This window comes from Crocuta crocuta, unplaced genomic scaffold (genome assembly GCF_008692635.1).
Source record: "Crocuta crocuta isolate KB4526 unplaced genomic scaffold, BGI_CrCroc_1.0 scaffold193, whole genome shotgun sequence".
NCBI classification, from domain to species: domain Eukaryota; kingdom Metazoa; phylum Chordata; class Mammalia; order Carnivora; family Hyaenidae; genus Crocuta; species Crocuta crocuta.
Genome location: NW_027529624.1, coordinates 7824847 through 7852337, shown reverse-complemented (window position 1 = coordinate 7852337; position 27491 = coordinate 7824847). Strand labels below are relative to the sequence as shown.

Sequence of the window (27491 nt, the reverse complement as noted above, 5' to 3'; positions counted from 1 at the left end):
GTCCGTGGGTTCGAGCCCCGCGTCAGGCTAGGGCTGTCATGCTGACAGCTCGGAGCCTGGAGCCTGCTTCGGATTCTGTGTCTCCCTCTCTCTCTCCCCTCCCCCATTCACACTCTGTCTCTGTCTCTTTCTCTCAAAAGTAAACAAACATTAAAAAAAATTTTTTTAAGAAAATATTTTGAACTGAAAATAAAATCTGTGTTTTTTAATATCAACATTTAATGCTACAGATTTCCCTCTGCACACGGAGTCATCTCACAAACATTTTGGATATCGTCTTTTAATTTTTATTCAGTTCAGATTGTCCACTTTGCAGCTATTATAAAGAATGCTGGTATGGACACCCACATAGAAGATGCTGTGTAGGCATATGTTTTCATTTCTCTCATGTAAACATAGGGGTGGAGCTGCTGGGTCATATGATCAACATTTTGAGGAGCTGCCAAACTGTACTCCAAAGCGATCATCCCACATATTTTGAAGAACGTAAGAGGAGAAACAGTCTATATTTACTGTATATAACTACTGAGATATACTATTTATATTATACACTTACTATTTTTAATACATATTTGCTGTACATACCCAAATATTTATAATTCCTCTTGTTTTTCCATTCTTTTTTCTTTTTTTTTATTTTTAAGTAATCTCCACACCCAACATGGGGCCTCAACTCACAACCCAAAGATCAAGAGTTACATGCTCTTCTGACTGAGCCCGACAATCGCCTCATATTTTTTTCATTATTTTTTCTTCCTTTTTTTTTTTAGTTTCTTTATTTTTGAGACAGACAGAGGCAGAGCATGAGTGGGCGAGAGGAGGCAGAGAGAGAGACGGAGACACAGAATCTGAAACAGGCTCGAGGCTCTGAGCTGTCAGCATAGAGCCCGACACGGGGCTCGAACCCACAAACCGTTGAGATCATGACCTGAGCTGAAGTCAGACGCTTAACTGACTGAGCCACCCAGGCGCCCCTCCATTATTCTTTTTTTTTTTTTAATAGTTTATTTTCAAGTTGGTTACCTGCCCCTCCATTTTTCTTGAAGTTCCAAGTTTTCTTCTCATACCGTTTTCCTTTGACCTGAAGGAAAAAAAACCTTCCTTCAGTAATTCATTTCCTATAGGCCTGCTGGCAATGAATTCTGGGATTCATGTTGCCTTTGAGCTGGGACATAAAAGTGGAAAAAAATAATAAATCCAGGAAGTTCACGGCCATATGGTTCTTATTTTGAGTTCTGGTTTCCTTCTCCAAGTCACCTGCCAGCATCTAGTTTTCCATCCAGTGGGAGATGGGGTAGGGAGTGCTCCCTCCATCTTAACCAGACCTGAAATCCTGATAGAATTATTTTGGTTCTTTTTTCTGACTCCATTTTATTATTTCATTCTAATTTTTCAGAAGCTATATCTTCTATGTTCCTCACTGCAGATTATTCTTCATTGCAGTGTATCTCAAACAGGCACAACCACTCTCCACTTCAGCTGAGGAACGTTTAGCAACGTCTGGAGACATTTTGGGCTATAAATGTCTTGGGGAGAGATTGCCACTGGCATCTAGTGGGTAGAGGTCAGAGTTACTGCTAAACATCCTATGATGCACAAGGCGTGTCCCACAACAAAGAATCATCTGGCTGAAATGTCCGTGATGCCAAGATTGAGAAACCTTGCTTTATTGTGTGCATTTGAAATTCTCTCATGCATACTTAGCTTTTCGTAAAGTTAAATAATATCTTAACCCACTTCCTTTCCTGAACAAAGCAAGGACTTGGACGAATTTAACTCCAGCCTCTTCTCTCCAGACTTAAATGCTGTTTTGTCTAGAGTTTTGTTCTATTTTAAAATCTCACAAATTACATATTATACTTATGATAGCAGATCATTTTTGTTTGATCTTAAACTGTCCATTTATTTGCCTGCTTCCTGGTGCTCAGACCATCTTTCTGGGATCACATTTCCTGGAAAAAAATATTAGGTGGACAGATAAATAGGTAGATATTTTAGAAAGAGAGAATGAGAAAAAGAATTTTTAGCAGTTCCTTTATCACAACCATCTTGGTTAAGTTCCCTCAGTTTTAATTTTTCTATGAATATCTTTATTTCATCTTTGGTCTTTTTTTTTAGTTTTTTCATTTATTTTGAGAGCGAGAGAGCACATGCGTGGGAGGGCAGAGAGAGGGAGAAGAAGAGAGAGAATCCCAGGCAGGCTCCACACCGTTGCAGAGCCTGACGCCAGAACTCACGAACCCGTGAGATCGTGACCTGAGCCAAAACCAAGGGTCAGTCGCCTAACTGACTGAGCACACAGGCACCCCTATTTCACCTTTGTTCTTGAAGATAGTTCTGATGGGTACACAAGGCTACCTAAATGCTTTGGTGATTTGATTCCATTGTCTTCTGCCTTCTGTTGTTACTATCAGCAACTCTGCGGTCATTCCGTTATCCCTTAAGAGATGGTCTCTTGTTTCTCTCTGCCCATCTTTAAGATAGTCTGTGTTAACCTTCTCCCACAGAAAAGCTATAATTTTATGCAAGAGTTGGGTCTTTTATTCTCAACACCCTCCCTGATTCTGCTTAGCAATCTATCTATCTATCTATCTATCTATCTATCAATCATCTATTTATTTAAAGTAAGCTCTATACCCAATGGGGGGCTTGAATTCACAACCCCAAGATCAAGAGTTCCATGCTCTGCTGACTGAGCCAGCGAGGCACCCCTCTACTTAGCATGTTTAAAGTCATCTGGCCTCTCCTTCCTTATTCTCTGGCCACGGTGTAACTTGTTGAGAACGGTATGTATGGCATGAGTTGGTGTTACACTTGTTATTTGCATGTCTTTTTTTTTCTCCTCACTAAGCTGTGAGTTCCTTGAAGACAGTCTACTTCCAGCATCATCCATGGACCTAACATGTAGTAAATGCTCAATAGATGTTAGTTGGATGGATGGATGGATGGATGGATGGATGGATGGATGGATGGTTGGATAGACAGATAAGTAGAGGGACAAGTGTGTGGCCACAGATATATAGCTGGTTAAAATGCAAATAAGATTGTGTGAATTTACCTGATCTACTTCCTCTAGCATCTCCCAATGACCTGAGTACACGCAGGTATATTCGCACTGATAGGAAGCTGAGGTCTGCCATAGATGCTTTCTTATCACAGCTGGCGAGCTCCAATGATCCTTTTTGTTTGTTTGTTTTTGCTAACATTGTATTGACAGAGTATCACTGTCAGACTCTGGTCCTGAGGAAAGCTGCGAAACAAGTCAAGAAGATATCGGAAGCCAGAGAATATGAGAATATGCTTCCCAAGAAGGTGAGCACATGATTGGAAATTTAATAGTAGAGACAATGATTTAAGAAGGGCTGGGAGATCTGGTGAGAAAAGCCAGCCCTGTGACAATGTCAAATAAAAATGGGGATATTTCTTATAGACACAGGTGATACAGTCAGGAAATCTCCCGAGGGTAATTCCTGGCAGAGGTAGGTACCAGTCGACTGAGCGTTTTATCTGGATTTCTTCAGGGATTTGAATTACCTGCTTGAAATTCAGGAGCCTTCGTGTAATGGAAAGAGAGCACTGAGCCGCCTTGTCCTACTCTAGAAAATGGGACAGCAATTCCTAGGTCGTGGTGTTCTTATGAGGTTTACCCAAGTAGTGATATTGAACATTTACTACATGTCAGACATTAAGCTAAACCTGTACAGGCGGTGTATTTTATTTTACCGTCACAGTCCTCTGAGAGAATTACTCCTGCTCTTCTTCAGTTTATTAGTGAGGAAAGTGATGCTCATGAGCATTGTCTAAATTCACAGAGCAGATAAGCGTTAGAGCCAAGAGCTGCATGCAGATCTGTCTGCCTCTGAGCCCGAGCTGTTCATCAGTGAGCTTTGTCGCTAGCCAAGTCCCCCGAACCCGACAGTCCCTGCATTAATGTGTGTCCTGTCCTCTCCTCCTCCTCTCCCCTAACTCCTCCCCACAAACCTCTGCGGATGGCAGTTTACGTCGAGGGCACCTTCAGAGTTCTTGAAACTTCTTCGTTTCTCCATACTTTCCCGCTGCCTGTTGCCCCTCAGCATTTAGCTGTGACGTTCCATGAAGTCTCCGGGCATGATGACAGACCTGGGTTCAGATCTTGGTGCTGCGTCTTTCTGGCTGTGTGTCTTGCCCAGGTTACTTGACTTTTCGGATCTCCTTCCATCAGATGGGGAAACTGAAGTCCAGCAGCGGTTACTGCTCTTACTGCTGACAGGGCTGGTGGGGGGTGATGAGCAATTGGGTCCTACTCTGTGACCCCCACCTTGGTGGGGAGGGGAGGCCAAGCAGTTAGAGTGGACGGTGGTAGATTTTATCAGGAATGGAAAGCAGCTGAGAGCCAATGGCCTGGGAGAGACAAGCGGAAGGGGAGCTTGTCAAGAGGAGAGGCAGCTCAGTGAGCTATTCCCCGGGGGCCCGCTGGGCACCCCTGACCCAGGAGCTGACGTGATCCTATCACCGGAAGAGCACAGCTTGGATGTAAGCTGCCACCTGTTCTTTGCAACATTAAAGGATTTGTAATAAAAAGTAAGTTTCTCTTTCACGCCAGGCCCTATGCCCCTGACCTAGAGGCAAACACTATTTTCCCATAGACCCTTCCAGAAATATCTGATTTCTGATGTCAAGGAATATAAACCTTTTTTTTTTTTTTTGCATATACGAACTGCACTAGAATATACGCTATTTTGCACTTTGCTTTTTCAACCTAACACAAAATGGCTAACATTTATCGAGTGCTTACTGTATACCAAACATCATTCTAAACACATCATGTGTATTGACTCATTTAATCTTCACACAACCCTGGGAAAAGTAGTTTATTTATTATCCCCATTTTATAGATGAGGAAACCAAGGCTCAGAAATATCAAGTATTTTGCTTAAAGCCAAAGGGCTAGGAGGTGATAGAGCCAAGATTTTTCAAAAGATACAATTTACACACCATACAATTCAGCATTTTAATGTACAACTTAGCGGGTTTTAGTTTAGTTGTGTGATCACCACCACTACGTGATTCCAGGACATTTTTATTGCCGCGAAAAGAAGCTGCATACTCATTAGCAGGACCCCCCGGTCCCCTCTCCCCCCAGGCTCTTCAGCAGCCAAAATACTTCTCTGTACAGAATTGCCTGTTCTGGACATTCCGTATAAATGGAACCTTACAATCAGTGGGCTTCTCTCACTGTTTTCCGTCATTTAGCATAATGTTTCCAAACTTTATCCATGTGGCACCGTGTATCAGTACATCGTTTCTTTTTATGGCTGAATAATATTCCATGTATGAATAGACCACACTGTGTTTATCCATCTACCAGTTGATGGACATTTGGGTTGTTTCCATCATTTGATGCCATGAATAACACTGCTTCTATGAACATTCATGGACAAGTTTCTGTGTGTACATATTTTTTCTATTCTCTCGAATATATACCCAGGAAAGGCATTGTTGGGTCACATGGTAACTCTGTGTCTAACTTCTTTAAAAAAATTTTTTTAATGTTTATTCATTTTTGAGAGAGAGACAGAGTGTGAACGGGGGAGGGACAGAGAGAGGGAGAGACAAAGAATCCGAAGCAGGCTCCAGGCTCTGAGCTGTCAGCACAGAGCCCGATGCAGGGTTCGAACTCACAAACCGTGAGATCATGACCTGAGCTGAAGGCAGACACTTAACCGACTGAGCCAGCCAGGCGCCCCACTCTGTGTCTAACTTCTTGAGGAACTGCCACTTTCCCACAGCACCTGTACTATTTACATTCTCACCAGCAATGTGTGAGGGTTTCCATCTCTCCATGTCCTTGCCAACACTTATTTTCCATTCTTTCGTTACAGTTATCCCAGTTGGTGTCCAGAAGTATCCCATTGTGGTTCTGACTTCCATTTCCCTAATGACTAATGATATCGAGCATCTTTTCATGGGTTTGTCGGCAGTTGTACTGGAAAAATGTTTGTTCAAATCTGTTGCCCATTTTTAGACTGAGTTGTTTTTATTTTTCTTGTTGAGTTGTTAACAGCGGAGCTGGGATTTTAACGCCAGCAAATCTGACCCCAGATCCTATGGTCTGAATAACTCTACTCTGACTTCAGTATATCATGTGTGATGTTCCATATGAGAGCTCCTAGAAATCTATCACAACATGCGGTCCGTAATGCAGAGTGTAAATCATTACACCGTTCTCCTGTTGAAAACATGTCGGCACTTCCTGGTCTTTGCCGTTGTAAATACTGTTGCCTTGTTCATCTGAGTGTTTGTGTGTTTCTTCACATCCAAGTACACGTGTAGGAATTCCTAGAAGGGAATTGCTAAATCAGAGTTTGTACATCTGAACTTGCTCTCTGATGAAGTTGTGCCAATTTGTATGCCCACCAGCAGCACATGAGAGACTTTCCATGTACCTTTGCCGGCGTTGTGCATTATCAGATTTTTTGTTGCTGTTCTAAGGTGGAAATGATACTTTACTCATTGTTTCAGTATTAATGCTTTCGTTACGAGTGAAATTCGGTCTATTTTTTGATATTTATAATCCTTTGGAACTTCTATTTCTGTGAAAGGCCTAAGTCCTTTGTTTTTGTTTCTTCTTTTTTCTTTTAATTTTTTGTAAGTGCTTATTTAATTTTTGAGAGAGAGAGACAGAGCGCAAGCAGGGGAGAGGCAGAGAAAGAGGGAGACACAGAATCAGAAGTAGGCTCCAGGTTCCAAGCTGTCAACACAGAGCCTGACGTGGGGCTCAAACCCACGAACCGTGAGATCATGACCTGAGCCAAAGTCATGTGCTTAACTGACTGAGGCACCCAGGCACCCCTGTTTTTGTTTTTTCTAAATAGAAATATTTCTACTTCTGAGGTTCTTAGTCTTTTGTTTATTATTTGCTTGTAGAAGTTCAATTCTTCATCATGTTTGGCAAAAATGTTTACTGTTTAATCTTTTTACTTTAATTATGGTATTTTATGTGAGAAAATGTGATTTGGGGGGAGAAAATTGTAATTTTTTAGGAGCCATATTTATTGGTCTTCTGTTTTATGGTTTCTTGATTTCATTTCTTATTAAGAAAGATCTTTATCACTCTAAGATTCTATGAAATATTCTCCCAATGCTTCCCCAATATTTTTATATTATCACCTGTTCACAATACAAAAACTTTACTCACATAACCGAATGTCACCAAGGGTCACTCTGCTCCTTTGAATTTGTCGGAAGATCGGCTCCAGCATTTGTTACATGATTTGTTTGAAGACCACGTCTTCTCCGCAAACGTCTGTGAAGTCTGGGGGCCTACGTGCTTTCTGGCTACCAACCCCTCTTCTGTCCTGCGTGTGCTGTGCACTGACCACATCAGCCCCGATGTGTGGCTCCCGTGTTCTCTTCATTTTCAAAAAACCACCCACACAGGCCTGTGTGTGTGCTGTGTAGACAGAAGGTATCACTAAGTTTAAAGAGGTGAGAAGAAGGGAGACCTCATCATGGTGGTGCCAAGAACAATAATGTGAGTTCTCCTTCTTAGAAACCTTTTAGTTGCTCCACCAGTTGGACCCACTCTCCACTCCCCTCTCTTTCTTTTTGAAAGGGGGGGGGGGACATGTGGGCAAGCAGGGGAGGAGCAGAGAGAGAGAGAGAGAGAGACAGAGGATCCCAAGCAGGCTCTTCACTGACAGCAGCAACACTGATGCCGGGCTTGAACTCAGAAACCGTGAGATCATGACCCAAGCCAAAGTCAGACGCTTCACCAACTGAGCCCCCCAGGTACCCCTGTCAGGAGTTATCGAAAACACTAAGGATGTTTAGGTTGGAGAAGGCAAGAATTAGAGAAGATCATGGGCTCTCCCCAAACATTTTAAGGACCGTTCTGTAACCCATGGTTCTGGAAGAACAGGGATTGGAATTATAGAGTGTCAGATTTTTCTCGGGGGTAAAAAAGAACTTCCTAAAGGTCCAGGTTGTCATTTTAAACCAGCTTTACCCCCTGGCTCTGCTGCAGACACCGTCTGCTGGTCCTGTTCCAGCTCGGGCTCCCAGACCCACCCAGGAGCTCTGAGGCCAGCCCTTTGCTCTAGCTCCTACTCTGCTTTCTCCCGGCCCCTTGGATGGGATGCTTCCGAACTTGTCTCCTCTTGCACACTGGCCCGTCTTTGCCCGGTGCCGTGGCTGGGAGCCAGCCCTTCCCCATCCCCAGGTCCCGGTACCCAGGGCCCCTCCCCTGCCTCCCACCTGTGGGGAGAAATCAGATCCTTACCAACAGTGGAACTGGATGTTTCTGAAAGTAGTATGTTCCTTGTTTCCAAAGTTAGGGAAGCAAAAATGGACCATTGCCTGTTGATAATAGTATCAAAAGGAGGTATATTCGTTGGAATTCTTGGCTTATAAGCACCAAAAGCTGGCCTTGGCTGACTTGAGCAGAGACCGGAAGAACATTGAGTAGCTAGAAAGTCTGAAGATGAGTCCAGGGACCAGGGGAAGAATCATGGCACTTTTCAACCCTTGAACCGTCTCTTCAAGGTGACATGTCTGGAATGGGTGACCCCCACATGTTTTCAGTCTATAGTTTACCGCAGTCAAGACTCAAAATCCGAGGAGCGGGAATTTTGACTGACGAAGCTTACGGCTCATACCCTGGCTCTAACTGGGTGGGTGACAGGCAGGCTCTGGCGGAACCTGGGAAGCCTCGGAAGACCCCCCGGATGGCCCTCACAGGGAAGCAAGACTTTGACTTAAAGTCCCCTCCAGCCTGAATGCAGTAGAGGGCGGGTGAGCTCCCTCCAGCACAAAAACCCGGGACTATCGGAAAGGACAGCCTCCAGGCAGCCACAGGAACAAGTCTAGGACAAATGTGGAACGAGATTCGCGGATCCTGGGTCCACTTTGGAATTTTCTAGACTGAAAAACAATTTGTTTGTAACTAAATAACTTTACTAAAGCAAAATGACCCCTTATCTGCCACCACCATCATTTCGTAGAAGGAAGGGTATTAATACAAAACAGCGGAAAAAGCAATCTCAGAATCAAAGAACGTCCTGAAAGTAAGTATATATTCACTTCATGTCATATTTACTACAATAGGTTTTTTTTTCCTTCTTGCCCTCATTTCACTGGAGACCAGTGACCACAGACTGGCCCCCTATTAGGCAGTAGGGTTTAGGAATCGTGGGGCTAAGGGGTCTGTAGCTTTCTTACGAGCCCCAAGCTTCTGTGATCCCAGTGGGATCTTGCTGTTGAATAGTGATTCTCCACGAGGGACAGTGCGGGGAGGGGTGGTCAAGTTTGCTTCCTGGGGACTTGGCCTCTGCCTGGAGCCACTTCTGGTTGTCACAGCCGGTAGTGAAGGAGAAGATGGATTTCTGCTGGCATCTAGGAATCCAGGGCTGCCACCCAGCCTCCTACAATGCACGGGGCAGCTCCCACCACAAACGATGATCTGGCTCCAGATGTCAAAGTGACGAGGTTCAGAGACTGTGTTATAGATAGAAAAACAAAATCACAGGAAGCAATTCAGATCCAGAAAGGGTTAGAGAACGGTGCGCCCAGGTGCTGTCACAGTCCTTACTCATGAGGCAGAGTTTTCTAGTGAAATTATAACTGCTTCTTGGAATAAAATGTATTGTTTCTCTACACACAAAAGCAGCACAATAAATCGTTATTTAACATTATTGGGAAAAGGCAGGGGAACATTTACAAGGAAGGCAAATCCCTCTTGCCTGCGCTCCTCTACCCCCATTCCCTTCCCTGAGGTACTTCCTCTTGATTGTCTCTTAGCACATCAAATAGAGAGCATCCAAAGCAGACCTCTTGATTTTCCCACTTCACTAACCTGTTCCTTCCTGGGGTCTTCCCACCTGAGTAACTGACACCTCTACCCTTTGGGGTCATCCCAGCCCTCTCTCTTTCTCACGCCCACATCGAGCCCTCTAGCAAATCCTGCCAATTCTGCTTTCAGAGCCTGTCGCACATTCCTTCACTTCTCACCCCTCTCCGCCACTCCTTTTCCCAGCCCAACACACCCCCACCACCACTGCAGAGGCCTCTTCACCACTCCTCACATCCCCTCTCACCCACTGCACGAATTTCTCTACCTAGCAGTCCTAGGGATCTGCAGAAAAATTAATCCGATTACTCTGAGCCACAGCTCAAACCTTCTGGTGGCTTCCGTCACACTCACAGAAGACTGTAGCTCCTCACCTTTCCACAGCGTCCCCTGACCACTTCATGGAAAAGATTCCTCTCCTCCTCTGTCTCCCTTCCCACCACCCTCCACCCTTTGCCCCACTTCTTCTGTGTTTAGATTTTTAAGTAATCTCTACACCCAGTGTGGGGCTTGTACTCACAACTCCGGGATCAGGGGTCAAGGGTCACATGCTCAACCGACTGAGCTTCCCAGGCGTCCTGCGCTGCTTGATCCCTTATCTAAAGCACTTATTATTCCCCAATGTCATGTTATTCTTTTATTTGTTGACTTGTTCTTGTTGACTGTCTTTGTCTCAACTGTAATGCTCACGCCATTTTTCTTCTCGGCTGAATCCCCAGCACCTAAAACACTGTATACACGTGGTAGTGACCTAATAATATTTGCTCAATGAATCATTAACATTTTGGCAACTGTGCTTCCAGTCTCCCATCTGTCTTGTTTTTGACTGATTTATTTCATGGAAAAGATACAGGGGCGCCTGGGTGGCTCGGTCAGTTAAGTGTCCAACTCTTGATTTCAGCTCGGGTCATGATCCCACCATCACGGGATCAAGCCCTGCATTGGGCTCCGTGTTGAACATGGAGCCTGCTAGAGAGTCTCTCTCCCTCTCTCTCCATCTCTCTCTGTCTCTCTTTCTTTCTGCCCCGCTTTCCTTAAAGTAAATAAATAAATATTTAAAAAAAGAAAATACATAACACTATCTACCCAATTTTGCCTCTTGATTTTTTTAAATTTTATTTTAGAGAGAGAGAGCACGTAAGCAGAGTAGAGGGGCAGAGGGAGAGAGACTCTCGCACTGAGTGTGGAGCCTGACATGAGGCTCAATCCCACGACACTATGGTCATGACCTGAGCCTAAATCAAGAGTCAGATGGTCAACTGACTGAGCCACCCAGGCACCCCCACAGCTTAATTTTTTTCTTTTTTAAAATTTTTTTAAATGTTTATTTATTTTTTGAGAGAGAGACAGAGAGTCAGAGCATAAGAGGGAGAGGGTCAGAGAGAGAGGGAGACACAGAATCCAAAGCAGACTCCAGCCTCTGAGCCGTCAGCACGGAGCCCAACATGGGGCTTGAACTCACAAACTGTGAGATCATGACCAGAGCTGAAGTTGGACACTTAACCGACTGAGCCCCCCAGGCACCCCAGTGCATCTTGATTTTTTAATCTATTGCTAGATGTGAAACAGTTCCTTAGTACTGACTCTTCATACACATTTTAATAGTGGCATAACTGTTTCTTAGGGTAGAGATATCAATATCTTCTTGAACACTCAAGTTATTCTAATTGTTTGCTGTTGTAAATACTTGATTTAGTACCTAAATGTTTTTTTCATTATAATTTGGGTCATTTCTTTAGGATGGCATCCTAAATCTGGAAGTCCTGGACAAAGAATATGACGCATGCCTTTACATTTCTTAATGCAGGCTATAAAAATGGCAATATCTTATTTTTCCCTCTCTCTTTCCCATTCAGTCTTACCCAGCCTGCAAAAGCCCTGAGCTGACTTTAAACTTCTTCAACACCTACGGGAAGAGCCCGCTGATTGTGTACTTCCTCCAAAACTACGCCACTCTGCGGCAGCACGGCAAAGACGTGTTGATAGTCAGAAGGGAAAAAACCAAGAGCATCCCATATCCTTTCCTCCATGGGCAGGGCTCACAGTACTCCAGGCCTCTGCCTGGGTGTGGAGAGGCACCCAACCCTTAGCGCAGTGTCTGACACATAGTAGGTGCCCATCAAGGGTAGCCATCGATATGAGCCTAAGGGTCATTTTCGTCCCCAGTGCCTGGCTCATAACAAGTGCTTGAATGTTACCTGTCTACACATGGCTTCCCATCAGGAGCTTTCAGAAAGGACTAGGTAGTGCTTGCTCTGTAGAGCTCATATCCCCCAAATTATTTATAGGCCTCTAGGCAGAGAATAACAGCTCACATTATGTAGCACTTTATTATTTATAAAGTGCTTTCCCATGTAGTGTGTCATTACTCTGTAGACAGTGGAATATAGCGGAAGGAGCCTGGGGATACACAGCCCCAGATTGGAGTCCCAGCTCAGCAACCCGCCTGCCTTAAGAGCTCATGTGCACACTTAACTTCTGAGCTCCGTATCTTTATCAACCCCTTCCGAAAATAGGGATAATTATACCAAACCAGTAGCATTGTGGCCAGTATTATGTGGTAGATGGCTGGTTCTGAACAAATAATAACTATCATACTTATTAACATCATCTAAGGTAGGAATTATTATCCCCATTTTATAGAGAAGAACATGGAGACGTGGAGAATGACATATCTTGTCTTGAAATCCCGAACTTGTGAGATGCTTATAGATCCAGAAGGGGCAGAGAGAGTGGGGAAAGCAACGGAGGATTTTTCTACATGCACACATGGTATGGGTGATGAGGCCTTGGGACCAAAAGGAAAGGAAAGTCGGAATTCCCTTCTTCACCACTGTGATAGTAGAGTAAGAATTGTATTCATTTATTGTTTCTTGAAGTGTACTTGACTTACTGTATCCATTTCATGTGTACACCACAGTGATTTGACAATTCTATACATTATGAAGTACTTCCCACAATAAGTGTAGTTACCATCTGTCACCATACAGAAAGAGAATTTTGTTTTATTTATTTTTATTTTTATTTTTTTAACGTTTTAAAATTTATTTGTGAGAGCATGAGCAGGGGCAGAGAGAGACAGAAACACAGAATCTGAAGCAAGTTCCAGGCTCCGAGCTCGTGAACCATGAGATCATGACCGGAGCCGAAGTTGGCCGCATAACCGACTGAGCCACCCAGGGGCCCCCAGAGTGAGAATTTTAGATGGCAGTCTGAAAAAAAAAAAAAAGCATTCCATAGCCTTTCCATCAGCAGGAGGAAAGAAGGGCTTTATTAAGAGACAGGGAATGGCCTGGCCATTGGGGAGGATAGTTGCCTTCCAAAGAAGGCCATGGTCAAAGAGCAGGAGTCATTTCCTGCTCAGATTCCAGTGATCTGGTCTAGAAACAGGTCATTTTCCTCACTCTGCTATCTCACCCCCTCTCCTCCCCATGCATGAGGCCATCCCGCTGATAAGGCCCGGAGTCAATACCAACCGGCAGTGTGGGGTTTTCCTTGACGGCGGAAGCCACTGAGTCCATGGTGACGTATGCAGAGGTCATCGAACTGACCCTGATGAACATGAAGAAGAGGAAGGAAAACTTCTGCGCGCTAAGGAGGCTCCACTGGAACGAATGGCATTATTTTGACAAGTACCTGAAGGAACTACAAGAAAACTTCCTCAGGTACTTATGGGCTTTAGGGAACAGGCTTCGTTTGAGCCTCTGTCTACTGTCAAACACGACAGTTTTTAATTGGGGGCCTAGTCCCAGGACTAATTTTTTTTTTTTGAGAGAGAGAGAAAGAGAGAGAGTGGGGAGGTGGGGCAGAGAAGGAGAGAGAGAATCTGAAGCAGGCTCCTCACTGTCAGTGCAGAGCCCGACACAAGGCTCTATCCCACAAACCGTGAGATTAGGACCTGAGCCGAAATCTAGAGTCGGATGCTTCACCGACTCTCAATCAATCCTCACCACAACCCTGCCTTCGATTATCACCGTGTCGAGATGGGTACACTGGCCTGGAGAGGTTAAGTAATTTGCCCAAAGTCACACAGCAAGGGGGAGAGCCCCAACTTGAATTCGGCTTGCCCTCAAAATTCAGCTTTCTTTCAGATCACTGGTTTCTTCACCTGCCCTCCTAATGTGAGTATGCGTTCCCTGAATTTAGGGACCACATCTTATTCTTCTCTGGGTCCCCAAGGGCTGATAGGACCCCTAGCACCCAGCAGGGGCTCATGACCGAGTTGGTGGTATGGAGTCAGCGCTCAGCTTCAGTCAGCTGCTCTTGACCGAATACATTTGCAAATATTCGTCTCTCTTTACATATGAAAACAGGAGTGAAAACAGGACTCTTTAGGGTGACTTTGTGATTTCCCCACAGGGAGGTGAAGAATACCGATCAGAGAGCATTAGAAAAAAAGAAGGCAAACCGCTTGTTCATCCAACCGTCAACCTTCATTGCAGAGACGTCCAACAGGCAATCCATAGGAAGCCATGAGAGGGAGACGGTGTTTATTTCAAGGTTTGTTCTGTTTTCCTTCCTTCTTCTGTTTATTTATTTTTGAGAGAGAGAGAGAGAGAGAGGCAGAGAGAGAGGCAGACACAGAATCCAAAGCAAACTCCAGGTTCTGAGCCTTCAGCACAGAGCCCAACGTGGGGCTCGAACTCATGAACCGTGAGATCATGACCTGAGCCGAAGTTGGACAATTAACTGACGGAGCCACCCAGGTGCCCCTTTCTTTCTTTTCTTCCTTCCTCCTTTCCTTTCCTTTCCTTTCCTTTCCTTTCCTTTCCTTTCCTTTCCTTTCCTTTCCTTTCCTTTCCCTTCCTTCCTTCCTTCCTTCCTTCCTTCCTTCCTTCCTTCCTTTCTTTCTTTCTTTCTTTCTTTCTTTCTTTCTTTCTTTCTTTCTTTCTTTCTTTCTTTCTTTCTTTCTTTCTTCTAATGTTTACTTATTTTTGAGACACAGAGAGAGAGAGAGCACACAAACGGAGGAGGGGCAGAGAGAGAGGGAGACAGAGGATCTGAAGCAGGCTGTGTGCTAACAGCACAGAGCCCAACACGGGGCTCTGACCCAAAAACCATGAGATCATGACCTGAGCCAGAGCAGGACCGTGTAACCGACTGTGCCACCCAGCCACCCCTTTGCTCTAACTAAGACCGTGGAAAAGCGGAAATGTGACCACTGTCAGAATTCTTAATGATGTGGAAATGCTGGGGTTCGGGGCCCACGGCCAGGAAAGAAGTTTCAAGACATCTTTGGTACAAAAAGGTGGTTTTACTAAAGCAGGGGGACAGGGCCGATGGGCAGAAAGAGCCTCACTGGGGTCCTCAAGGGTGACTGATTATATAATTGGGAGTGAGGTAAAGATAAGGATATGTTTCCAGAAGGTTTTTCATATGCTAAGGAAGACTCACTTCCAGGAAGCTTAGCTATTGTCAAGCTCAAGTTGTTTTTCCTGCTAGCAAAGCATTGACATTGAGACAGTTGGGGGCTCTGGGAGGAACGTCATACTCTGCCTGCTTCTAGGATCAATGGGCTGCAGGTTATAAGGAAATTTAATTTTATCTACATTTCTTCCTGCCTTTGTTTTCCCCACGTCATTAATACATGGAAAATAGCACATGTAGATTTACTCACTTTTATGTGTTATTCACCCAGCTCTCATTTTTTTTATAATTCATGGTAGTAGCAGTGAGGTTTGGGGGTGATGGGGGGTGTGTTTGTGGGGTTTGGAGCTGACAGCCAAGAAAGAATTCTTTTTAAAAAAAAATTTTTTTAACATTTATTTATTTTGAGAGACAGAGAGACAGAGCATGAGCAGGGGAGGGGCAGAGAGAGGAGACACAGAATCTGAATCAGGCTTCAGGCTTCGAGCTATCGGCTCAGAGCGAGCTGCCAGCCCAGAGTTCAACGCGGGGCTTGAACTCATAGACTGAGAGATCATGACCTGAGCTGAAGTCGGATGCTCACCCAACTGAGCCACCCAGGTGCCCAAATTCTTTTTTTTTTTTTTTAACATTTATTTATTATTGAGAGATAGAGATAGAGCATGAGCTGCGGAAGGGCAGAGAGAGGGGGAGACACAGAATCTGAAACAGGCTCCAGGCTCTGAGCGGTAGGCACAGAGCCCGACGCAGGGCTTGAACCCATGAACTGCAAGATCATGACCTGAGCCAAAGTCGGACGCTTAACCGACTGAGCCACCCAGGCGCCCCAAACTCCCTTACATCTTGATGAGAGTGATAGTAGGGCTCCGGGAAAGGGAGTCTATAGATTTCTGGAGATTTAGGCTCTGGATAAAATTGCCTTTTTCTTGCCGTTTACGAAGCTATCCATAGACTGAAGGAGACTCTTGTTCTACACGACTGTGAGTTCTCTCTGTCAACCATTTGCTTTCTTTCCTTTTCCCTGTTCTTGAGCAGCAGGAAGTGTCTGAGGAATGTCACACACATCCCACCCGGCAATGGGTGTGGGAGGCACTGTTAGTCTGTACTTTGCCATCAGCTTGCCCCGCACTCCCTCATCAATCGCTCCCATTTTACTGAATGGAAAACTGAGGCGCTGACAAGCCGAGTGAACACTGAAGAAAGGCCCACTGTATCAGGTCCTAAAGGTGCAAAGAAATAAATAAAATCATCTCCCTGGAAATGCCATATAATATTGGCACTTTCTTTCAAGGGGCAGATATTATGGCGATGTTCATTTCAAAGGGGACTAGGAAATGTTGTTTTAAAAAAGTGTAGTTAAAAAAAATCTGGGCACATTACTACCTTAAGCAAAAACTGACTCCACTGCTAAAGAAAAAGGGAGTAGATGATGGGCTGGAAAGTAACCATTTCTATCACAGATAGATGGTGTTATACTCTCCATTTTTTGAGAAGAAACCAAAGCTTAATGAGTTGAGAAATTTAGCCAAGGAAACTTTCCAATCTTTTTTTCCAGTTGATTTATTTATTTTGAGAGAGGGAGAAAGAACACTAGTGGGGGAGGGGCAGACAGAGGGAGACAGAGAATCCCAAGCAGGCTCTGTGCTATCGTGCAGAGCCAGACTCAGGGCTTGATCTCATGAACCACAAGATCATGACCTGAGCCAAAATCAAGAGCCCCACGCTCAACCAACTGAGCCACCCTGGAAGCCTTCCAATCTTAAATCTTACAATTTTAATTTTCCTTTTAAAGAGAAGAAGTCCACTTTTTTTTTCATTTTAAAAAAATTTTATTCTAGAGCAGTATCTGGGTTGCTCAGTCATTAAGCCTCTGATTTCGGCTCCGGTCATGATCTCATGGTTCATGAGTTTGAGTCCCACATCTGGTGAGCTCATGCCTCGCTTGGGTGAGCCCTGCTTCTCTCTCTCTCTCTCTCCCCTGCTCTTGACATTCTCTTTTTCTCTCTTCCCTACTCTCACTTGCGTACTCTCTCTCTCTCTCTCTCTCCCTCTCTAAAAAAAAAAAATGTATTTTAGAGAGAGAAAGTGTGTGAGCAGGGGAAAAGGGCAGAGAAAGAGAGAGAGAATCTCAAGCAGGCATCCATGCTGAGTACGGAGCCCAATAGGGGCTCAATCCCACCACCCTGGGATCATGACCTGAATCAAAATCAGGAGTCAGACACTCAACCAACTGAGCCACCCAGGCACCCCCACAATTTTTTGATAATAACAGTTTGACTTGAGACCCACCAGCTTGAGCCATGGCATCTTACAGATCAATAGCGACTCACTCACTGATCTATCAGATATGATCTTACTGATACTCACCTTAGATTCTTGGAAATATAAAAAGCCAACTCATTTTATTTGCCAATATAGTTGTTCCCCCAGACTTGCCTATCTCCCAACTACGTCTTAATCTAGTACCTCCTGGCTGACCCTTAAAACCCAGCTGAGGTATTACCTCCAAGAAGTCTTCCCTGATTTATCTACTTAGGGTTCCCATTATGTGCCCTGTGCTTTTCTTTCTTTTTTTTTTTTTTTAAATATTTTTATTTATTTCTAGGAGAGAGAGAGAGAGAGAGACAGCGTGAGCAGGGGAGGGTCAGAGAGAGAGGGAGACACAGACTCTGAAATAGGCTCCAGGCTCTGAGCTGGCAGTCAGCACAGAGCCCGACGCGGGGCTCGAACCCACGAAGCACAAGATCATGACCCAAGCGAAAGTTGGCCGCTTAACCGACTAAGCCACCCAGGCGCCCCACCCTGTGCTTTTCTGATCGTGCTCCACAGGACATAGCCTACGTAGTCACAGACTTGCTTGTCCGTCTCCCTGGACTGACGATTTGGCCTAAGAGATCTGGTTTCCCAGGGCCAAGTCCAGGGCCGGGCACCCCACAGGGCCTCGGGCAGTGCTCAGAAGATGGATGTGGGGATCCTGCCCCAGTCATTTGCTGTTGCCATTGTTATTGGCTCATCTGTAAACTTTTTCTTTCTTTCTTTTTTTTTTTCCAATCTACCAAGATTCCTGTGAAACCTTGGAAGAAATCATGCAGAGTTTCGGATCTGATCTTTGTGAAGTCTTTTTGGTTTCCCCCCACAGGAAGGAAAAGGATGAGAGGGAACGAGAAGCCAGACAGAAGCTGGAACACTCCCTCTTGTCGCCCTCAAACCCTGATTAATTCTCCTCCGTGGGACTGGGGAGCCCCTGCAGGAGCCTGGATATTTCTGCCAGGTAGGGGGAAACAACCGGAGCCGACGGAGGCTGTAGCCAAAGACTGACAAACAGAAATAGGGGAAATATTCCATTACAGCTTTTCCTGGGCTGAATGAAAAGTAGAAGTGGGTTTTTTCATTTTTTTGTTTTGTTTCTTTAATTTTTTAATGTTTATTTATTTTTGAGAGAGAGACAGAGACAGAGACACAGCGTGTAAGCAGGGGAGGAGGGGCAGAGAGAGAGGGAGACCAAGAATCTGAAGCAGGCTCCAGCCTCTGAGCTGTCAGCACAGAGCCCGATGCGGGGCTCGAACCCACAAACTGTGAGATCATGTCCTGGGCCAGAGTCAGACGCTTAACTGACTGAGCCACCCAGGGGCCCCTGTTCGTTTGTTTTTTGCTTGGCTAACTACATTTATTCATGCATTTAGTCTTTTACCCATCATTTTATTTAAAATACTACAACTATTATATTATGGTATGATATCATATTATATTATAATACGATAATGGCTACCGTTTATGAACCAGACACATTAAGCTCAACACATTACCAACATCACGTCATTGTAACCTTCATAACAGCATACGGGTAGAGATTATCCCCTGCATTTTACACAGCAGCAAGCCCAGGTTCAAGGGGGTTTCAAAAGTTCCCCTGCAGCAGACACTGGGTTAAGTAACAGGAGCTGACACATGGTCCCTATTTTCAAGGGGCTCCCAATCCGGTGGAGAGAAGGCAGGTGAGTCAAGAAATAAATACCCTAAGCTCCTGAGGTGCTTTTGGAGAGAGGAGTCCCAGGAGCCACGCAGGAACACGTTACAGAAGCGTGGTGCCCCTTGACCCACCTCTGGGAAGGATAAGAAGGTGTTTGCCAGGCAGAAGGAGGGGATGAGACCATAGGCTGGCATTCTTGGTGGGCAGAGCAGTAGAGACAAAGGTTCAGAGATAGTGTGTGAGGGGAGCCTCCGGGGAAGGTGAACCCAGAGACAATCCTCTGACCACCCGGGAAGGGATATGATCCGTGAGGCCCTTTATTTTCTAAGTCTCAGGACCCACTGGAAGATATTAATGTGAGAAGCACATGATTGTATTTGGATTTTAAAAGTCCTGATGGTGGATGAAGCAGTAGAAGGAGCTTCGACTCAAAAGAGATCTGGGGTTTTGAATCTTTGCCCTGCGTCCTCTGTGCCTATAGGTTAACTACGTCCTTTGGGTCTGTTTCCTTGGTCATAAGAAACATGGGTGGTTGTGTGGTGCCTGGGTGGCTTAGTCAGTTAAGTGTCCAACTTCGGCTCAGGTTATGATCTCGCGGTTTGTGGGTTCAAGCCCTGCATCAGGCTCTGTGCTGACAGCTCAGAGCCTGGTGCCTGCTTTAGATTCTGTATCTCCCTCTCTCTCTCTCTGCCCTTCCCCCACTCGTGCTCTGTCTCTCTCTGTCTCAAAATTTAAAAAAAAAATTTTTTTTTAATGTGGATGGTTCTGGGGCACCTGGGTGGCTTAGTCATTTAAGCGTCCGACTTTCGCTTAGGTCATAATCTCACGGTTTGTGGATTCAAGGCCCGCGTCGGGCTCTGTGCTGACTGCCAGCTCAGAGCCTGGAGCCTGTTTCAGAGTCTGTGACTCCCTCTCTCTCTGACCCTCCCCTGCTCACGCTGTCTCTCTCTCTCTCTCCTAGAAATAAATAAAACATTTAAAAAATTTTTTTTAAATAAATAAAATGTGGATGGTTCTTATGTGTAAAGAGCTAACCCATACAAAGAGCCTGGCATAGAACCTGGCAATATTAACAGGCATCGTATTACTGTTTCATAAAGCTTCTTTCATTCCTCCGTCCGGGCCGTCTTTGAGCTTGGCTGCCCGAGATCCCTGGCCTAGCCCAGCCCAGAAGGACTGCCCAGTTTTCAGGGCCCTGGAAGCCTGGGTTTCCCACCTTCTAGGGAAGTCCTTATCCTGCTTGCCCACCACAGGGCACTGAAACAGCGAAGCTCCAGAAAACACGTAAACTCTTACCTGCAGGGAAAAGTCTCTAAGCTCCTAAAGCTTCGCATTCGGACAGGGCAGAGCCTGGGCCTGAAGATGGCTCCCTAGAACCTTCTCTCAGAGTCACTAAGGACCGGGCGACTCCAGGCTTTCTGGAGCCTGAAGAAGAAGCAGGCCCCCTCCTCCTGTTACAAATACTGGGAGGGAAGGGGCTCCTGGGTGGCTTAGTCGGTTAAGCGTCNACAAATACTGGGAGGGAAACTGAGCGAAGCTGTCTTTGCCCCATGCCAGGCACAGCCTGTGGTCCCGTTCAAGTCTAGAGACAGTGCTGTGAGGTGAACTTTATTCTTCCTGTTTTTCCAAGGAGGCAGCTCAGGCTCACTTGAATCAAGACCCAGGCTCCTCAAGGGTCTCTTTCAAAACTCCATAGCTCATCATGCTACTCCTTTGCTTAACATCTGCAGTTTCTCCTCATCCTCCTAAGGATCTGGGGCTAAAATTCAGTCTTAGATACAAAGCCTTCCACCCCCACTCCCAGCCATCTCTTGAGCCACACTGAGTCCCTGAAGATATGCCAGGAGGCTGAGCTTTTCCTGCCTTTGGGCCTTGCAGTCCATAAGCTTCTTCCCCTGTAGGAAATGCCATTCTCCCTCCCACCCCTGACCTCCTGCCCCAGCCAACCCTTGCTACTTCTGCGGAGTCCGGGCAGATGATGTCTCCTCCTCCAGGAAGCTTTCCCTGACACACACACAGAACTTCGGGATTAAATGCTTCTCCTCAGAGCTCTTAGGCCTTTTTTTTAAAAAAAAATTTTTTTTTAATGTTTATTCATTTTTTAAGAGAGAGAGAGAGACAGAGCATGAGTGGGGAAGGGGCAGAGAGAGAGGGAGACTCAGAATCGGAAGCAGGCTCTGAGTGGTCAACACAGAGCCCGACACGGGGCTCGAACCCACAAACTGCGAGATCATGCCCTGAGCCGAAGCCAGACACTCAACTGACTGAGCCACCCAGGCGGCCCTAGCCTAACTATTTTTAAGAGAAGTTTTTTTTTTAACTTTTTAAAAGTTTATTTACTTTGAGAGACTCAGAGACAGTGCAAGTGGGGGAGGGGCAGAGAGAGACAGAGAATCCCAATCCATGTCACCAGCTCAGAGTCTGATGCAGGACTCGAACCCATGACACTGTGAGATCATGACCTGCACCAAAACCAAGAGTCAGGTGCTTAACCTACTGAGCCACCTAGGCACCCTTAAGAGAAGTCTTAAGTAAACTTAATATGAAGACATTTTTATCAATTTATTTTTTTCCTTTGATTAGAGAAATAGCCACTGATACCAACCTATAGCAGCATGGTTTGCTCCCTGCTGGTTTGGGCTATGGAATGTTTAGGTTAGGAGGGGCTTATAAATGCTATAGTTACTCACATTTTGATATTTCAGAATGGAAGAGGAGAGCAACCAACTCAATTCATTTTAATGAGTATTTATTGCTCTTTCCTCTTCTTTATTTTTTTTTTGTGATTTTTTTAAAATGTTTTATTTATTTCTAGGAGAGAGAGAGAGAGAGACAGCGTGAGCAGGGGAGGGTCAGAGAGAGAGGGAGTCACAGACTGAAACAGGCTCCAGGCTCCGAGCTGGCAGTCAGCACAGAGCCCGACGTGGGGCTCAAACCCACGAACCGCGAGATCATGACCTAAGCGAAAGTCGGACGCTTAACCTACTAAGCCACCCAGGCGCCCCTCTTTCCTCTTCTTTAAATATGCTTTAGCAACTTTTTCGTGTGGCTAACTCCCACGTGACTCTTAAAGCCCAGCTCGGCATCACTACCTCCAGGAAGTCTCCCCAGACTGCACCAGTGAGTGTCTATTTGGTGTTCTGTGCTTTCCAAGCTTGCTCCATTGAATATGACCTACTCTAGTGATGGAATTATTTGTCTGCCTCTCTCTACTATAAGTGTCACAAGTTCAAGGACCTTGTCTCATTCAGCATTGAATCTTTTTGCACCTGCTCCTGTGGCTGGCACATAGTAAGGATTCAGTGAATTTTTGGCAAAGGAATTAATGATAAGCTAATGTGTGTTGAGCATTCTGCTTCAGTTAATTGCCTATATAAAAAATTGATTACATTTTAAGACTTGGCCTCTCTATACCCATAAAGTTGGAAATAAACTCTCTTAAAAGATCTCACTGATTTCATTTTTTTGTTTTTATTTCAATTAAAATAATACATATTCATCCTTTAAAAATTAAATAAAGAGGGGGCGTCTGGGTGGCTCAGATGGTTAAGCATCCAGCTTCAGCTCAGGTCACAATCTCACAGTTGGTGGGTTCGAGCCCTGCATCAGGCACTCTGCTGTCAGCACAGACCCCACTTCAGATCCTCTGTGCCCCCTCTCACCCTCTGTCCCTCCCCTGCTCATGCTCCTTCTCTCAAAAATAAATAATAAACTTTAAAAAAATCTGTTAAAAAAATTAAATAGAGAAGCAGCTCTGGGTTCAGATCACCTGGGTTTTAATCCTAGCTCCCCTACCTATTAACTAGCCCTGTGACCTTGAGCAATTACTTAACTTCTCCCTTCTTGTGTGTCAAATTTCTTCATTTGTAAAATGGGGATGATAATAGCACGTATAGTATAAGGTTGTTATGAGGATTTGGGGTGCCTGGGTGGCTCAGTCAGTTAAGTGTCCGATTCTTGGTTTCGATCTAGGTCATGATCTCATGGCTTCACGAGTTCGAGCCCCAAGTTGGGCTGTGCACTGACAGTGAGCAACCCACTTGGGATTCTCAGTCTCCCTCTCTCTCTCTGCCTCTCCTCTACTTGAGCTGTCTCTGTCTCTCTCCAAATAAATAAATAAACTTAAAAAAAAAAAAGCTGGTTATGAGGATTCAATTGGTTAACATAAAGCCCTGAGAACAGTGCCTGATGCAAAGTAATATGTAAGTGCCTCTTAAATTAACTGATTAACTATGGAAAGCATAATGTAAATGCTAGTTAACTAGTGAATAGTTCTACAAAGATTGTTACAAAAAATCGCACTCCTCTGGACCCCCTTTCCATTTCCCAGCAACACATTTTCCACTTTCTTAACTGTTTGAGTATTTGTTATCCTTCTCATGTCTAAATACCATGGTGCTCTGGCTCCTTGATTCTCAGTGTTAGACATTGTCTGTTGAGTTCCTCCCAGGAAAGGTAAGGACTGGGCTGCCTCTCATATGCACACACTTCCGGTCTCTCATCCTCCAGTGTGTTTCTGTTGCGATTTGGTTTGGATCACTGATCAGCATTATACCATCAACACCACTGCTGTGAGGGAAGATACTGTGGTATTTTTGTTTTCTTGTAAAACCTTTTACTATCCCTGGAACGAAATCCTTCTCTCTTTTTTTTTTTTTTAATATTTTTATTTATTTCTAGGAGAGAGAGAGAGACAGCATGAGCAGGGGAGGGTCAGAGAGAGGGAGTCACAGACTCTGAAACAGGCTCCAGCCTCTGAGCTGGCAGTCAGCACAGAGCCCAACACGGGGCTCGAACCCACAAACAGCGAGATCATGACCTAAGCGAAAGTCGGACGCTTAACTGACTAAGCCACCCAGGCGCCCAATCCTTCTCTCTTTTTAATCTGCCTGTTTTCTTGCTTTTTTTTTTTTTTCCCATTATGTACTTACCACAATTTATCTCCAAATTCCTCCTTGGTTATATAAATCTGCCCCCAGGACATTCAGACACTTCACAAGTCTATCAGTTTCACCTTCATTTCCCAGCCTTCTGACCAGTTTCACTCTGGGTGGTTTCACTCTAGGCTGATGATAGAATCCTGGGAATTTGGTTCTACATTCTACTAGTTTTTTTTAAATCTGTTTGTGTCTTTATGATTCATCCACAGGGAGGTCACCCAAGGAGTCAAAACCAACTCAGAAAAATGAAGTCAGCTTCCTTCACCCTTCACCTTCTAACACACCTGGAGGAATCCTCGTCCAAGAATTGGGAGAACTTTTGGCTGAAGCCTGCCCATGTTATAGGGTTTCGTCCAAAACAGAGACAACAAAACAAACAAAAAATTAATACCGCAACACATTTAATCATTCTCAGTCCATGGGGCAAAGGATATTAAAGTTCACTTCTACTCTGGGCCAAAGTCAGGATTTTTATTGAAGTCACCTCATTCATTCATGCCTCTACTTACTAATACTTTCACTCAGTTATTAGCAGTAATACTATGAAATACACAATATTATTATATAACACGGTAATAGTAATCATAGGAGACATCATTTATTGAGCACTTAATGACATGCTGAGTACTCTGTTAAGTTCTGCTTAGACATTATCTAAGTGGCTCCCCCCGAGGTGAGTATCGTTAGGTCCTTTTCTTCTGGGAGGACACTGGGGCTTAGAGAGGTTGAACGAGCCTTCTAGGTGTTTGTTCCCTGCCATGCCTGTAGCAGGAAATACAGACAAATAAAGACACAGTCCTTGACCTTAAGGGGCACTCAATCTGCGAGAGGGGGGAAGTTGTATAAACGAACTAATGCGTTAACGCCTTGCTAGAAATCTGTGTGGAATCCAAGAAAAACCAAATCGAGAAAGACTTCACTGATGATGGGGTTCGTGAGCGAATGGCTAGGAAAGAATTCCTGAGACATCCTTGGTGCCAAAAGGTGATTTTTAATAAAGCACAGGGACAGGACCCCTGGGCAGAAAGAGCCACACTGGGGTTAAGAGGAGTGGCTGATTATATATTTTTAAGTTTGTGGAGGGAGGGAATAGAGATAAAGTAAGTTTCTAAGGAACTTGGAAGCAAGACTTTCAGGACCTTGAGGGGCTAGCTGCTGATAAGATAAAATTACTTTTTTTTAAAAAATATTTTTATTTATTTCTAGGAGAGAGAGAGACAGCGTGAGCAGGGGAGGGTCAGAGAGAGAGGGAGACACAGACTCTGAAACAGGCTCCAGGCTCTGAGCTGGCAGTCAGCACAGAGCCCGACGCGGGGCTCGAACCCACGAACCGCGAGATCATGACCTAAGCGAACGTCGGACGCTTAACCGACTAAGCCACCCAGGCGCCCCAAGATAAAATTACTTTTAGTGTTTAATGAAATAAAAACACCAGGGAAGTAAGGCAGCCGTGGGTTGCTCGGGGAAGGTCACTCTGCATGTTTCAAGTATCTAACAGTGAGTTACATGCTGAGAGGAGATTTAATTTAAGCTACATTTCTCTTTCCTTTGTTTCCCTCATCAACTGAGACCCAGAGGGACAGGGTCCAGTATGAGGAAGGACTGAAGCTGGGCTGCCGGGCTTGGCTTTTAGCACTTGGACCTCAGGGCACAAGGGAGTGACCTGGCCTGCGTTAGAGCAGTCCGCCGGCAATACCAAGCTGGGAGAAATCAAGAAGATGGCTACTTGCCTGAACCAAGAAGAAAGTAAGTGCACTCTTGGGACCTCACGGTTTCTCCCACTGATATGCATGTTCACTGGAACCTGAGTGTAATTCTAGGTGACTCCCTTGGAGAATATCCCAGGTGAAGAGATGGAAGAAAGAGTTCAAGCTTTGGCCCCAGAAAATTCAACGTCTTGAGTCCTGCTTCATAATAGATGTAGGACTTTAGACCTAGTAGCTGTGTCTTGACCTTCCCTGAACTTGTTTTCTCTCTTTCTTTTTCTTCTTTCTAATATTTATTTTGAGAGAGAGTGTGAGCACGAGTGCAAGTGGGGGAGGGGCAGAAAAAGAGGGAGAGAAAAGAGAGAATCCCAAGTAGGCTCTGTGCTGCCAGCCCAGAGCTCGACCAAGATCTTGATGCCATGAACCGTGAGATCATGACCAGAGCTGAAATCAAGAGTCAGACACTTAAACGACTGAATCATTCAGGTGCCCCCTGAACTTGTTTTCTTTTCTTTAAAAAAAAAAAAAAATGTTTATTTTGAGAGAGAGAGCATGCAAGCAGGGGAGGGCAGAGAGAGAGAGAATCCAAAGCAGGCTCCATCCACACTGCCAGCCCAGAGCCCGACATGGGGCTTGATCCCATAAACCTGAGATCATGACCTGAGCCGAAATCAAGAGTCAGACGCTTAACCAACTGAGCCACCCCGGCACCCCTGAACTTGTTCTCTTGAATGCAGGAAGGGACCGCCTGCCTAGCCTTGCCATAGGTCATTAAGTGAGATCATTTACGCAACGCTCCTGGCACGGGGTATTTCACTTGGTAATTGTGACCAGCTATTGTTGTCATTGCTGTTAAAAAGTATGCGCTTCTAAAACCAGGATACTTTGAGCTCTTGCTGTATACGAGGCAATGATGCGAGATAACCAGAACTTTCTCATGCCTTCCCTTCCCACTCACCCACGTTGCAGTTAGCTCTTTATTTGCAGTTTCTCTGAGGACCCCGTCTCTCCTATTTCTGGGCCTTTGGTCTGTTGCTTCTGCTGTCCCTGCAAATTCCTTCTCCCTCTTCGCTATTAAGTCCCAGCATCATTCATTGCTGCTCCTCTGTCAGGACCCCATATAGACATTCTCTCCTTCAGGAAGGCTTCCCTGATACACCAGCAGCAAAGCTGGCAGATGTACCCCTCCTGTGTGCCTTTCGTGCACCCCCATTATGGCAGCACTTACCATAGCAGATGTAACTCTCTGTCTGCCTACCTGTCTCTACTAGCCCCTTCCAGAAAGATCTTTCTGGTTTTCTAGAACCAGAGTAAACTGCACTGCTATCTTTCAGGACAGTCCTTTGCACAACTTGAGGCCAAGATCATCTCCGCAAAGACCCCTTCCAGAAATTACCGAGGACTCATAACCATAGGCCTCTAGGGAAGTTCAAGATGAAAAGACCTGTCTCTGTTCTTTGTAAATATTAGAAGGGAAAATTATGGAGAAGAATTCTTTGCCCTTTAAAAGGGGAAGGGGATAAGCATTGCAGGGAACTAACAGTTAAGAAGCACTCACTGTTACGGATAAAACAAATGAGTAATTGTGTCATACTCCAATTCTGCCATTCCCAGTGTTGCTGAGAAAGCAGTATTCTCAGCATTGGAGAAAGGAAATTCAGATGTTAAACTAGAAGAGATGA

At 45.0% G+C, this 27491-nt stretch overlaps 1 protein-coding gene across 1 annotated transcript in view; it reads left to right on the top strand.

Annotated features, from left to right (window-relative positions):
• Window positions 1-24549, top strand: part of FAM227A (family with sequence similarity 227 member A) — a 66251-nt gene extending 41702 nt beyond the window's left edge. The window contains exons 13-18 of the mRNA XM_077761982.1: window positions 3218-3312; window positions 11683-11840; window positions 13339-13491; window positions 14186-14326; window positions 18333-18464; window positions 24313-24549. Coding sequence (XP_077618108.1) covers window positions 3218-3312; window positions 11683-11840; window positions 13339-13491; window positions 14186-14326; window positions 18333-18411 — 626 coding nt within the window. The 3' untranslated portion in view covers window positions 18412-18464; window positions 24313-24549. The remainder of the gene's footprint in view (window positions 1-3217; window positions 3313-11682; window positions 11841-13338; window positions 13492-14185; window positions 14327-18332; window positions 18465-24312) is intronic.
• The last annotated feature ends 2942 nt before the right edge of the window (window positions 24550-27491 follow it).